The sequence below is a fragment of the Budorcas taxicolor genome, chromosome 18, assembly GCF_023091745.1.
Source record: "Budorcas taxicolor isolate Tak-1 chromosome 18, Takin1.1, whole genome shotgun sequence".
NCBI lineage: Eukaryota > Metazoa > Chordata > Mammalia > Artiodactyla > Bovidae > Budorcas > Budorcas taxicolor.
The window spans coordinates 41,359,092-41,372,475 of record NC_068927.1 but is presented as its reverse complement, the minus strand read 5'-3'; the positions used below and the strand labels follow the sequence as shown (position 1 = coordinate 41,372,475).

General features: G+C 40.6%; 1 protein-coding gene across 1 annotated transcript in view; it reads right to left on the bottom strand.

Moving 5' to 3' along the window:
• The window catches only part of HYDIN (HYDIN axonemal central pair apparatus protein), a 317,377-nt gene that overhangs the window by 277,374 nt on the left and 26,619 nt on the right, over positions 1–13,384 (bottom strand). The window contains 2 exon segments of the mRNA XM_052656756.1: positions 1,968–2,092; positions 10,106–10,305. Coding sequence (XP_052512716.1) covers positions 1,968–2,092; positions 10,106–10,305 — 325 coding nt within the window.

Sequence of the window (13,384 nt, the reverse complement as noted above, 5' to 3'; positions counted from 1 at the left end):
TGCCTATTATTCCAGGTATTTCTTGACTTCCTACTTTTGCATTCCAGTCCCCTATCATGAAAAGGACATCTGTTTTGGGTGTTAGTTCCAAAAGGTCTTGTAGGTCTTAATAGAACCGTTTAACTTCAGCTTCTTCAGCGTTACTGGTCGGGGCATAGACTTGGATTACTGTGATATTGAATGGTTTGCCTTGGAAACAAACAGAGATCATTCTGTCATTTTTGAGATTGCATCCAAGTACTGTATTTTGGACTATTTTGTTGACCATGATGGCTACTCCATTTCTTCTGAGGGATTCCTGCCCACAGTAGTAGATATAATGGCCATCTGAGTTAAATTCACCCGTTCCAGTCCATCTTAGTTCACTGATTCCCAGAATGTTGGTGCTCACTCTTGCCATCTCCTTTTGACCACCTCCAATTTGCCTTGACTCATGGATCTATCATTGCAGGTTCCTATGCAATATTGCTCTTTACAGCATCGAATCTTGCTTCTATCACCAGTCCCATCCGCAACTGGGTGTTGTTTTTGCTTTGGTTCCATCCCTTCATTCTTTCTGGAGTTACTTCTCCACTGATCTCCAGTAGCATATTGGGCACCTACTGACCTGAGGAGTTCATCTTTCAGTGTCTTATCTTTTTGCCTTTTCATACTGTTCATGGGGTTCTCAAGGCAAGAATACTGAAGTGTCTTGCCATTCCCTTCTCCAGTGGACCACATTCTGTCAGACCTCTCCACCATGACCCGTCCATCTTGGGTGGCCCCACACAGCATGGATTAGTTTCACTGAGTTAGACAAGGCTGTGGTCTGTGTGATCAGATTGGCTAGTTGTATGAGATTGTGGTTTCAGTCTGTCTGCCCTCTGATGCCCCCTCTAAGCGCCTACCGTCTCACTTGTGTTTCTCTTACCTTAGACGTGGGGTATCTCTTCATGGCTGCTCCAGCAAAGTGCAGCCACCACTCCTTAAAGATAAATATAGACTGTACGACTGGTTATGAGATGCTGTTATGTTGGGCTCTGTGGAGCCAGGACCACTTACCCACAGGTCCTTAAGCAAGGGCTTGATTGGTCTTGCTCAGACACACATCCACAAAGCCAGCAATTCTGAACTGTGACCTAGATGTTATTTGCTGATTTTTCCCTGACTGTGCACTATTTTCTCCCTACAATGCCCTTCTGATGCAGACAATCTGGGTCAATCAACATAAATGGGTAAAGAAGACATGAGAAAAAGTGAGAAAAATCATGAAATAATAAATAATAGGACAGAGGAGCCTGGTGGGCTACAGTCCATGGGGTCGCAAAAGAGTCAGATGCAACTCAGCAACTGAACAACAACAACAAGATAACATATATTAATTTGCAAACCAATTTTGGAGACTGGCATAATGTACATGCAATCTACATGAACACAGAGCAAATAGCTGCTAAAACAGTAAGTGAATATTCGTTATTATGCAGGGCAGGGCCTCTAAGAAAACGCTAGCAGCAACAAAGCCCCAGATTTAAGTAAGATGCTAAGTAAGATATTTGCATATTCTAAGGATTAAATAACCAGATCTTACACAGACTAGAGGGCATGCAGAAGAACATTTTGAACTTGAGTTTATATTTTTTAAATGTTAGACAAAGGCAGCAGTAAATTGAAAGCCCAAGGAATATTAAGTTAATTTCAAGTTTGCATTTACATATAAATAACCTCAGTAACTTCTGGGTAACTGGTTCCTTCCCTTTCTTCTGAGCCCTGTATTTCTCAGGCTTTCAAGCATTGGAGAAACTGGTAGGTGGGATTTATATGTGGCTCAACATTATTTCTGCTGGAGGCATTTACTCTTTAGTTCTTTACCTTGTGGGTCTTAGCTTTAATCTAATGCATTCAAAATAACCATTTCCTATTTTGCTTAATCATGTTCTCCATCCAACCATTCATAACAGGTAGAACTTTTACCAAGGAATAATGCATACCTGTGTCATAATGCACAATAAGTCTTTCACTGTGATTGCCCACAGTCTGTGGTTCAAAATCCACTTCCAGTTGCATGGACTCTCCTACATTAAGAGTTCCAACAGATGGCTCTACAGAGAAGGGCCTGCAACACACATGGAGACACACACCATCAGAACACACTGCTGACTAGTGTGAGGGGAAGGGGAGAGGAAATGTGAGTTCCAGGTCTGCAGAGAGAGCACACTCTATACCACAATTCAGTGATTCAGAATTATACTTTCTCCTTAATGTAGAAAAGCTTTATATTAATATTAAAATAACAGATATAGAACAACAAATATAAGAAAAACTGAAATGGTGCATAATAGTCTTGTTTGTATCCTTGCCATTTAGCCATTCTTTGAACATTCACTGACTGATTCCAGTGAAGAATGGACTTATAACATGTATGCAAATACTGTAATTTGCAAAAGAACAGTACCTTCAAAGAGATAAAAACCAAGTTTGGGGAAGAGTTCAGAGAAGAGAAGGTTTGACAATGGAAAAACCATATCAAAGTCTCAAAAGGAAAATTATCACACAATTGCATGAGGATGAGATGAGCGCAGTTTAACAAAGGGTCTATTTATAATAAAAGGGTGAAGGGATATAGGGAAACTACAAGAGACGATATGATCACCCCGGATTATTAATAGTAGAACGCTTACCAAAGAGCACAAATACCCAAAGAGCCAAGAAGGAGGAGTGGTTTTGAAACCCACCAGTGGCCTAAGAGAAGGCTCCAAGGGCTTTAGTCAAGAGTTACAGTCATTCCAGGGGGCCTCACACATACGACTCTAGGGTGAAAAGTGTCTTGACCTTATATCCTTTGTCTGATTGCCTGCTGGGGCTCCCACTGACTGACCCCAACCAAAAGCCAAAGGCATAGAAGCCTACTGACCTCTTAAATTGGTCAGCCTCCTGGGTGAGAATAAGCTGGAAAAGGATGGAGAGCATTTGGAAAGGGGAGATCTGTCTCTTGAAAATAGAATTTAGGCAAGGAGACCTTATGAGGAGGTAGGGTAGATCTGGGAACAGGAAATAATTGAGTTTAATTGCCCTGGAAAGGAGCAGTAAGAGAGAAGTTGGATCTGATCGTGATGTACCTTAAATAACTTAGAGAGCTCTTCCTTTTAAACAGGAAACCCAGCCCATTTAATTCTTCCCATGGTCCACTTCACTCCTTTAAATTGCTTATTTTTCAAAGTAATGTGCCAGACAATGTATCTGGCAGGCTAAGCTGTTTCTGATTATTTACTTCAATGCAAGCATTTTTAGAGTCTTCATTCCTTAAAATCTTCCCTTAGATAATGAACTTAATTTCAGAAAACCTAACGTTTCTTCTTTGAGGGTACGGAGCTTACAGTCTGGGTAGCACTTGGTGGTACCTCAGATTATCACTGCAGGATCTCAAGTGCTTCCTAGCGTGGACAATTGTTAATTTTCTCTGGTGCTCTCTACTTGGATTGCCCTTTTCTTTCACTACTTTCCCATTGCTTTGTCTGTCCTTTTCCTGTACCTTCAGCACCAATCCTCCGATGAGCTCCAGGCACTGCTGTGGGGGTACCATAAGGTAGTAGTTACTAGCCTGGAGTCAACTGAATAAGTTCAAAACCCAGATCAGTCATGAGTTTGGGTAAGTTACTCAACCTTCAGTCTCCTCATCTGCAAAATGAGGTCATGACAGCACCTATTTCACAGGATTGTAGTGAGAATTAAAGGAGCTGACATAGGTAAAGTGCTTAGAATAAATTTGGCATGTAGGAAGAGCTAAACAGATGTTTGTCATTATTTTTGTTATTGCTACTGTTATCTGCCTCACTGGCAGCCCTTAGATGGAAAAGGAGACAGAGGATGATCTTCAGAATTCAGATAAGATCAGGTATTTATTATTGTCCTTTCAATCCTTCACTCTGCCCCAGAGACATTGTGAAAAACACACAGAGGACATAACACCTCGTTCAAACACCTTCAGTGGCCCCCGTAATTTATGTGATAAAGTTCAAAGTCCTAGACATTTAAAGTCCCAAGAAATCTGTTTCCACCCAGTTTTGGCTTTCTCATGAAACAGATACATCTGTCCAAATGTCCTGTATACCTGTCACATTTCACATCAGGCTGGGGTGCACAGGATGGGAGAGCTTTAGTCTCTTCACCCATAACCCTCCCCAGCACTGCATCTCCTCTTCCTTCCAGCCAGGCAGTGTCCCCTACATACACATTCCAGAACTGCTTGAGTTGTATAGGAACATTCACTGTTTTCCCAATCATACTCCTTCCAAAGTCACCCATCAGAGCCCACAGTCAGAGTTACCTCTTAAATTGAATCTTTCCAGATTCTTCCTCTTATTAATAAAGTCTTCTTCCTCTCAGGGGAAGCTGTAACTTTATTTTTACTTTTTACTTTGTACTATAATAAGTTTTCATGCCTGTCTCTCTCAATAGCTAGAGACTTTTGAAAGGAAAGAGAAAGCAAACAAAATTTCAAAAGCATGTACTCTATGCTGAATACTACAGTAGGCATTTCATATATGTCAATTCTTTTAGTCCTCAAAAACCTTGAGAAAGCAGGTCCTGTTATTTGCATTTTAGACATGAGAAATGTTTGCTCTAAAAGCACATGCAACCAGCCCAAAGCTACCCAACTAGTGAGTGGTACAGCAGGGATGGAAGCTTGCCCTCAAGTTCAAGTTCTCCCTATGTCCCCAGACTATCCCTGAATGTGGAAACCACCTGGTTAGATTTATCTTTGTGTCTCTCACCAGCCCATGCACAGTTATTTACTCAAAAGAGCCTCTCAAAACATGTTGAATTGAATTATAATCAACTTTTAAAGGGAAATATATCTAATTTTTACTTACTCTTTCTACCATTTTGGTGGAATACAGAAGGAGCAGACTTCTGGTATCTCAAGAATTTCTACTTGATGGGAGATGAAGGTGAGTCTTATTGTCTTTAAAGTTCTTTCCTTTCTTAAAGGCTCAGAAAGAATCAAGAACTGGCCCCAGCTTCCTGGCTTTGAGAAAAACACTGTAGTATTTTCTTCTATCTCTGCTTTCCTAGTTCCTAATATTTTTCTTCCTACACTGCGTTTTCATTATCTTTTCAAACATTTCTCAGTAGCAAAATAACAGTTTTGGAATGAATTAGTATTACATTACAGAACCTAAGTTAATTTTCTATGGACAAAGGGACTCTTCTTAGGACCTCTAGAAATTCTAATTCTAAAGAGTGGTAATAGTTTCTTCCTTTTTGTGCTAATTGTTGGGCTTATATTACACTAAACTTCTTCAGTGGTTAGAAAGTCACCTGGGAGAGCCATTGCTACTTAGAGCTGCCTAAGCTTCTTCAATAAATCAGGCATTAATTGGAGAGAGCGTGTTAAGTTCTGGTGTTTAAACATGTCTATAATTTGATTCTGTACTTCATTTTACTAAAGGCAGACAGACTGAAAAGGCTAGAGAATACCAAGTACCAGAAAATGATCTTACAAAGAGGTAAAATGTGCTGTTCCTCCAGGGTATAAGGCTGGCTCTGTCTACCAGAATGTCTGGTTTTGATATCACATCCTCATTAATACTGCATACTTGATCAGGGAGGGAATTCAGGTTTGTGAAAAATCATGAGCCATGAGAAAGATTTTGAGTTTTTTGTTCAATTCACTAGGAACTGCTCGTAAGAACTAAAATGATCCCATCCAAATGATTCAATATTTTAGCAGAAGACTAAATATTGATTGTATTATATTAAACACTGAATATAAAATTAGTATTTTTTTCCTTTAGAGAATCTTATTAATTGATTCCTAAATTGAGATTTTAGATTTTTAAATTGCTTCTTCATTCTTTCTATTTCACCTTCCAAAATTAATCCTACTTTAATAGTCAAACTTATTCTGGTACCTACAAGAGTTTTAGGTCCAATCTGTAATAAAGTTGAAAAGTTATTGTTTGTGTTCTCTGTATATTTTACAGCACATTGAGGCTCCTTTTATAGTGTAAAAAAACATTATGCCTCTTTTATTGTACTTGGCGCATGTTTTTCATTTTAAGTTATTGTAGAGGTTTATAGTTGTAGCTCTGTTGTGATATACTGTTGGTTAGGCATCCTATAAACATTTATTGAGCACTTATTTATTCTAGACACTTTGCTAGATGCTGGGGACATACAAATGAAAAGAGATAAAATCCTTGCTTTTGAGACGCTCATATGCTAATGGGAGCAGCAGACACATAAAGAGAGTTTTATTTTTTGTTATTTATATGAACCTCTTTATAAACTTAGCCATTAATTAAACTATTATTTCAATGAAAATAATATGATTTGCTTTTTTAAAACAATTCCCTGAGAGATATTTCTAACTGTATAATGACCATAAAAGAAGCAAGACTTTTTGACTTCCCAAACTATTACTGCTCCACTATGTCTGATGAGAATCATGTTGTCAATGAAAGAGGGGTCCTCAGTCCTGCCTGGGCAACATAATCACCTACACATTTTTTAGGATAGTCATCAGAGGATCTCCCCAGACATTCGGATTTAATACAATGTGACCACAAAATCAGCTGCATTCTTCAGAAACCAATTCTGGCTAACTTAGACAGAAAGGGGATTTATTGGAAGGATTTGGAAGTAACTCACAGAATCGACATCATGGTTGTAATACACACATTTAGAGGAAAGAACATTAAAGTACCATTTGGTGCAGAATCTACACAGGAAAACAAAAATGAATAGGAAATTCAACTGAAAGATTTGATTATATAGAAGATGGAAGCTATGAAAAGCCCAACTTAAGATGGTAAACTAGCTCAGGGATTGGTAAGAGCAGTAAGCCACTTCCATCACTGGGCTGGAGACAAAAGGAGTGGAGGAAGTGTTAGCAGATCCTGGGGACCGGGTAGAAGTTAGAACCATGGCAGGTCTGTCTGACAGGAGCTAGAACAGTAGAGGAGATGCAGCTGCTTTGCTGGGGACTCTACCGAAGTCAGAAAGGGAGAAAGAGAAATACTGTGACTTCTTCCCACTCTCCAACCTCCTCCTAGTTCCCACCCCCCTGGACAAACACAGCTGGCATCCAGCAGGTCTGCAGGCGAGGGGGGCTAACACAGCCCAACATTGATGTTGAACAAAGTCTGGAAGGGCGAGGAATGGATCTTAAGGTAAACAAGGCCAGAACTGGCCCATGTTGGTTTTTAACCCAAGTTTTATTATTAACTTACTGGGAGAACTTGAATAAGTCATTTTCCTTCTCAGACCTTACTTCTTTCATCTGTAAAATTAAAATGTGGGACTCTGAGCTTCTAATGTCATTATGATTCCTGGCTAGTCCTTGAGTTAGCTCACCATGTTACCTTAGAAGTGCTTCTATATCATGATTCACTTTCAGTTGTATGAATACAAAAGTTTTAGATCTTTTCCTGCAACTTCATACTATTAAATCTGTGATTTCGTTTTACTTTATATGAATGTATTGCCATTTACGTGTAGTTGTGAAGATCCAGCCAAACAATTCAGGAAGATATGCTGCCTGTGTTTGTTTTTCCACCTTATGTGGATTCTCTCTTTCACTGGAACATTATCAATGTAACAGGAAGTTTTTAACATGTATTATGGATGGCGGTTATGAAGGGTCTTTTTTCTTAATGTAAAGAGATTGGTTCTTTCTAGGTGACAGTGAGCCAGTTGAACAACTTGCTCCCTTCATTCAATCAAAATATGAGTCTTACCACAAAATGCAAACAAAAGCTTTATAAGTACTTTGACAACCTGAGCAGACACTGATTTACAAGAGTTTTTCCTTTGCTTCTGCTGACTGATTTATCTAAAGTAGGTCAGAGTCCTGCTTCCACCCAGGAGGAAGAAAGCTTGAAAGAGTGTTTCTCCTACACTAACAATGAAAAAAAACAGATAAACTACAAAATCACAATTTTTCTCAAACCCATTAGAGAGCTGACATTGCAGGGCAAACAAAAATGGGCAATGCTCTGCTCCTAATTAAGAAGAGACATGTGCCGAGGAGTTCACCTGTGGCAGATAGAACATTCCTACAAGCAGAAGAAATGATGAAAGAGGATGGAGCAAAAGACATATTTGAAGAGATAATAGCTGATATTTCCCAAAAATAGTGAAAGATCCAAGAAGCTCAGAAAATGTCATGCAGGATTAAAACCAAAACAAAATAAAAGCAAAATAAAATTCTTAAAACAAAAAATAACCAAAAACAAAATCCACACCTAGATTCATCACATTTAAACTGCTTAAAACCAAATATCTTCAGAAATCTTGAAGGTAGCCCAAGACAAAGATATAATTACCTGTAGACCTATAGATGAACAAAGCTAGAAATCTCTAAAATCTCATTAGAAAAATGTAAGCCAAAAGTCAATAAAGTGACATCTTTCCAGTACTAAAAAATGTATATATAATTCAATATTCATCAAATGTATACATAATTCACAATTCTATAGAGAAAAAATCTTTCAAAAATGAAGACAATATGCTTTTTCTTCAGGTAGACAAAAACTGATAGAATATCCACTAGATTTGTGCTACAAGAAATATTAAAGTAGATTTCAGCCAGGAACAAATGATACCAGACAGAAACTTGAATCCACATGAACTGGTTTACAGATAGTGATGCTCCTGGGACACATGTAAGAATAAGCACAAATCCCCTCCTGTGGGATATGCCTCAACCTATATTATGGCATCCCTGCTACCAAGTAACCTGAAAACTCTCCCACCAGAAAATACCTAGGAAGTCTGGATAAAAAAAATAACTTATGTAAGTGTAGCTAAGCGTGTAAAAAAAAAAGAAAGAAAAGGCAAATCCACAGGATTCAAATCCTCAGGAAAATAAGAACCAGAGCAGTAGGCTACTGAGCCCTTGAAGCCTGGGTTTTAACAGCCTGCCAAAGCAGGAGACAAGGTCTTGGGATGGTGAAGTCAGGGGCGCTGGTAACAAAATCCCCATATAAACCTGAGAAACGTCAAAGGCTACCAAAACATTAGCACAAGGGAAAATGTCTACCTTGGTTCCGCGGGAGGGAAAGAGGGACACCAGGGAATTCATATTGGACGTGTGTCTTCTACAGGTTTGGGGTTTGGACATACATGCTCAGTCCAGGAAACCCTAAGCCAAGAAATTCCCAGAAAGGCAGTCTACGTGGTCTAACCAGGCAGAAGTAAATGCCTGAAGAGATGTATCCTTAAACTAGCAAAGGATTCCACAGATAAAGCCCTTATGAAAATGAATTCATGATTCAGCCCAGGATCTGCACTATTTTTTAAAAAGCCACAGAAAAGAACTTGACCTTCTGTCTCCTGTCTTCCCAAGCTGGCCACTCTTATTATGGTCCTGCTAATCAGCTAGCAAGGAGATCCAACCAGTCCATTCTGAAGGAGATCAGCCCTGGGATTTCTTTGGAAGGAATGATGCTAAAGCTGAAACTCCAGTACTTTGGCAACCTCATGCGAAGAGTTGACTCATTGGAAAAGACTTTGATGATGGGAGGGATGGGGGCAGGAGGAGAAGGGGACGACAGAGGATGAGATGGCTGGATGGCATCACTGACTCGATGGACGTGAATCTGAGTGAACTCCGGGAGTTGGTGATGGACAGGGAGGCCTGGCGTGCTGCGATTCATGGGGTTGCAAAGAGTCGGACATGACTGAGCGACTGAACTGAACTGAATCCGCCAGCATTTTCATGTCCCATAACAACTGTTCTTTCCTGCCTTATAAGAGAGGTCCTTGAAGGCCATATTTGTACTGTCTCACTGTCTACTACACTGTAGCTACCAAATAAATAAACAGATTAACATTGAACACCTTCACTTCCTAGCTGTGCGCTCTTGAGCAAGTTATACAATCTCTCTATTGCTCAGTCTCTTATCCAGAATTTCAGAAAACCACCTTAACCAAACAGGTAATCTTGAATTTTGGTTTTCTCATGGGATGAAGAGGAAGTCTGCCCCATATCAAGGAGGTCTTCCATCCTTGCAACTGAAGATTATAATAAGCAGTTGCATCTTGACTGCTACTCTGGGAAATTACATGTGTGGACTAGATTTAGCTAGAGTCAATCAAAACCAAGAGCTGCAGGAATGCATACCTATGAGTTTTGATGTGAAACACAGAATCTTTGTTGCCAATGTTTCGTACCAGCAGGATCTTCTGAGTGCTGTATTTGACAGGGCAAGTGGAAAAATTCAGCTTGTCAGGAAAATCTATGATGGCTCGTGCACCTCTAGCTTTGATGGGCACAATAAACTTTTCTCTTTCAGTAACACAGGTCAACATATGGGCATAATCCTACAAGAGAAGGAGACAATCATTACTTGTGAAAACACCAACATGATCAAGATAACTACAAGAAATATGGCTGTATGCCAAGCATCTTGGAAAACAGTGTAGTGTATATGTATATATATATTTTATGAAACCTTCTCAAGAAAGATATACTTTCAATGAGATTAATTAAAATTCAATGAGATTAATTAAAACCTGCAAGCCAATAGAGAAGCTTATACTTCTTGTGTTTCTCAGACATTAGGGAGGTGGGATGCAGGATAGTTGAGGTGCATTCTTCTTTAGACCAGAGGAGGTTCACACCAGTAACTTCATGTCCTCCTTCTAAACCCTACCTACTTCTCCTTCAAGCCATCTATTAGACTGATAGCTCCAATTAATGGTCTCTAACCACACTCTTGCAATATGACTGTACAGCTTCTCCATCATGAGTGGAGTCTATTTCTTCAACTGTGTTCTGACCAGTGGAATTTGGTAGAAGGTATGCTATGCCAGGTCCAGGTTAAAGCCTCAAGAAGTTTTGGGCATTTCCGGTCTAGCTCTTGAAATCATGCCATATAAGTAAGTCTGGTCTAGCCTACTGCAGGATGGCAGCCCAGTTATTCCAGCCAGGGCCATGCTAGACCAGACTGAGGCACCAGGTATGTGAGAGAGCCCAGCCAAGTTAAGCAGTTGCTTACTCAACTCATGATTGGATCCCATCAAGTTTAGCTAAACAATAGTCTTATGAGCCTTAACACTCGAATTTGGGAGTGGTCTGTCATTATATAACAATAGATAAGAACACAGAGCCATTTCAAAACTCACCTCATGTGCAAAGCCATTACTGACCATTCCAAATAAAAATGCTGAGGTCTTGGGCATCTATCTTCCCCTGTCTTAAGTTTAAATGCATAAATGCAACAGAAGTACTGAATTAAGTCACCCTTTACCTCCTCTCATAAAATTGGAATTCTTACCCTCAATGTACCAAAGTTAAAAGTAAACGCTCACCAACAAGCAAACCTAAACGTGGAAGCGAAGTGTTAACAGTCCCCTCAAGAACAGGCCAGAAGCTCAGAACCACGGTGAAAGGAATTTTCTATCCAAACCAGGATCATTTTCCTTCAAGTTTCCCCATCATTTTAGCATGTGTTTTTGGCTGCAAGGCCATCCTGATTAAGTATTATGGCCTCTTAGAACTCAAGTTTCCTTTTGGTATTCACATAACAAATGGATTTCAGTGGTGAGGGTTTTAAAACCTCTTTGGACTTGAAGTACTGAGTAGAAAACGGGAATGTCTGACAAACTGACAGTTAGACTCTAAGGCCATGCACTCAATTTCATGAAACCCACAGGACCAGTGGAAAGCAGTGGTACTCCCAATTAGTGTATTCATCCAACCACGTTAATCAGTGTTCGGGTGCCAGGCACTGAGCTGAGTCTGGGTGTACAACTGAGTAGTAAACACAGACACAGATCACCTCGAGCTTACACAGTGATGGCAGAGACAATGAATGAGTAAACGAAGAATATCTAATGTACAATGTGATACATACACAAATATATAAAAAATATAAAGATAAAACAGCTAGGAGTGGTCTCATGCTGCTGCTGCTGCTGCTAAGTCGCTTCAGTCGTGTCCGGCTCTGTGCGACCCCATAGACGGCAGCCCACCAGGCTCCCCGGTCCCTGGGATTCTCCAGGCAAGAACACTGGAGTGGGTTGCCTTTTCCGTCTCCAATGCATGAAAGTGAAAAGTGAAAGTGAAGTCACTCAGTTGTGTCCGACTCTTCGCAAACGACCCCATGGAAGACACAGCCTTAAATCTGCCTCCCTGAACTCCAAACTCACACCCAGCAGCCCCAGCAGCATCTCAATGGCTACAAACTTACCATGGCCCAGAGCAAAGTCCCTGACTAATACCATTGCCTACAACTGTGCACAGAGGGGCCCTGCCAAGGAAAAGAACGGGGCCTGAAATCCAGTTCACTCTGACAGTGCCTACTGAATCAGTCTATAGGAGCAGCCTTTTCTCATGCTCACAAGAGCTCCACAATGCTGACTGAGGTCCTGATCATGACCTTCTTTCCACTTTAAATCTGTCCCTTTACTGCCTCCCCATCTCGGTACTGGCATCCACATCCTTCCAGAGGCCTGGATTTAATATCTTGGCGTGAGACATCTTTGATTGCTCTATTTCTCAATTTCTTAGTAAACATATAGGACTGACCTTCAAAATAAATCTAGACCACAATTAGGTCTCACTATCTCTACTCTGCAATCCTGACCACACTCTACCCTCTCCAATCTTTTCAGGGTTAACTGGACCCTTTATTTCAAACCTTGCTCCCCTAAAGTCTATTTTCCACACAAGGGTCAGACATGTCAGCTCAGGAAGTTCCTCTGTTCAAAATCTCCCAAACAGACAGGTGGGGTGCGCTGAGTGCTATTATCCGGCACCTCTGTCATTTCTCTAGCCATACCTCCCTCCCACACGGACTCCTGTCCTCCAGCTACAGCCTTCCCTGCTGCTCCTTGAGTATTTTAGACATGCTCTCCCTTCAGGGCCTTCAAATTCAATGTTCCTTCCATGCAGAACATGCTTCCATGTAGTTATTCACATTGCTCACGCCCTCACTTTTTTCAGGACTTTGCAGAATGTCCACTGTCTCCCCTAGGCCTCCCCCAACTGCCCTACTGTAAACTTGACTCTCCCTCCCCTGTCCCATCAACCTGAGCCTTTCGTTTGCTTTAGCTTTCCCAAAGTGACCTTACATGCTTCCTATTTATTTGCTCTATTTTATGCCTACCCCATATCTCCATGCCGACAGGGATTCTGCCCATTGTACTGACTTCACATACCCCGTGTCGAGAACAGGACCTGGTATTTAGTAAACACTCAACAGGTATTTACTGAAGACAGACAAATGAGTAATATGATGCAGAGTGAAGAGAAATGAGGTATAAGTGAGTGGGGAAAAGCCTCTATGAGAAGGTGACATTTCAGCAGAAACCTAAGTGAAGGGAGAAATGACACCATGGGGGTGGGTGGTAATTTGAGCAAAGGATAATTCAGAGACCGTGGCCAGAGGGGAAAAAG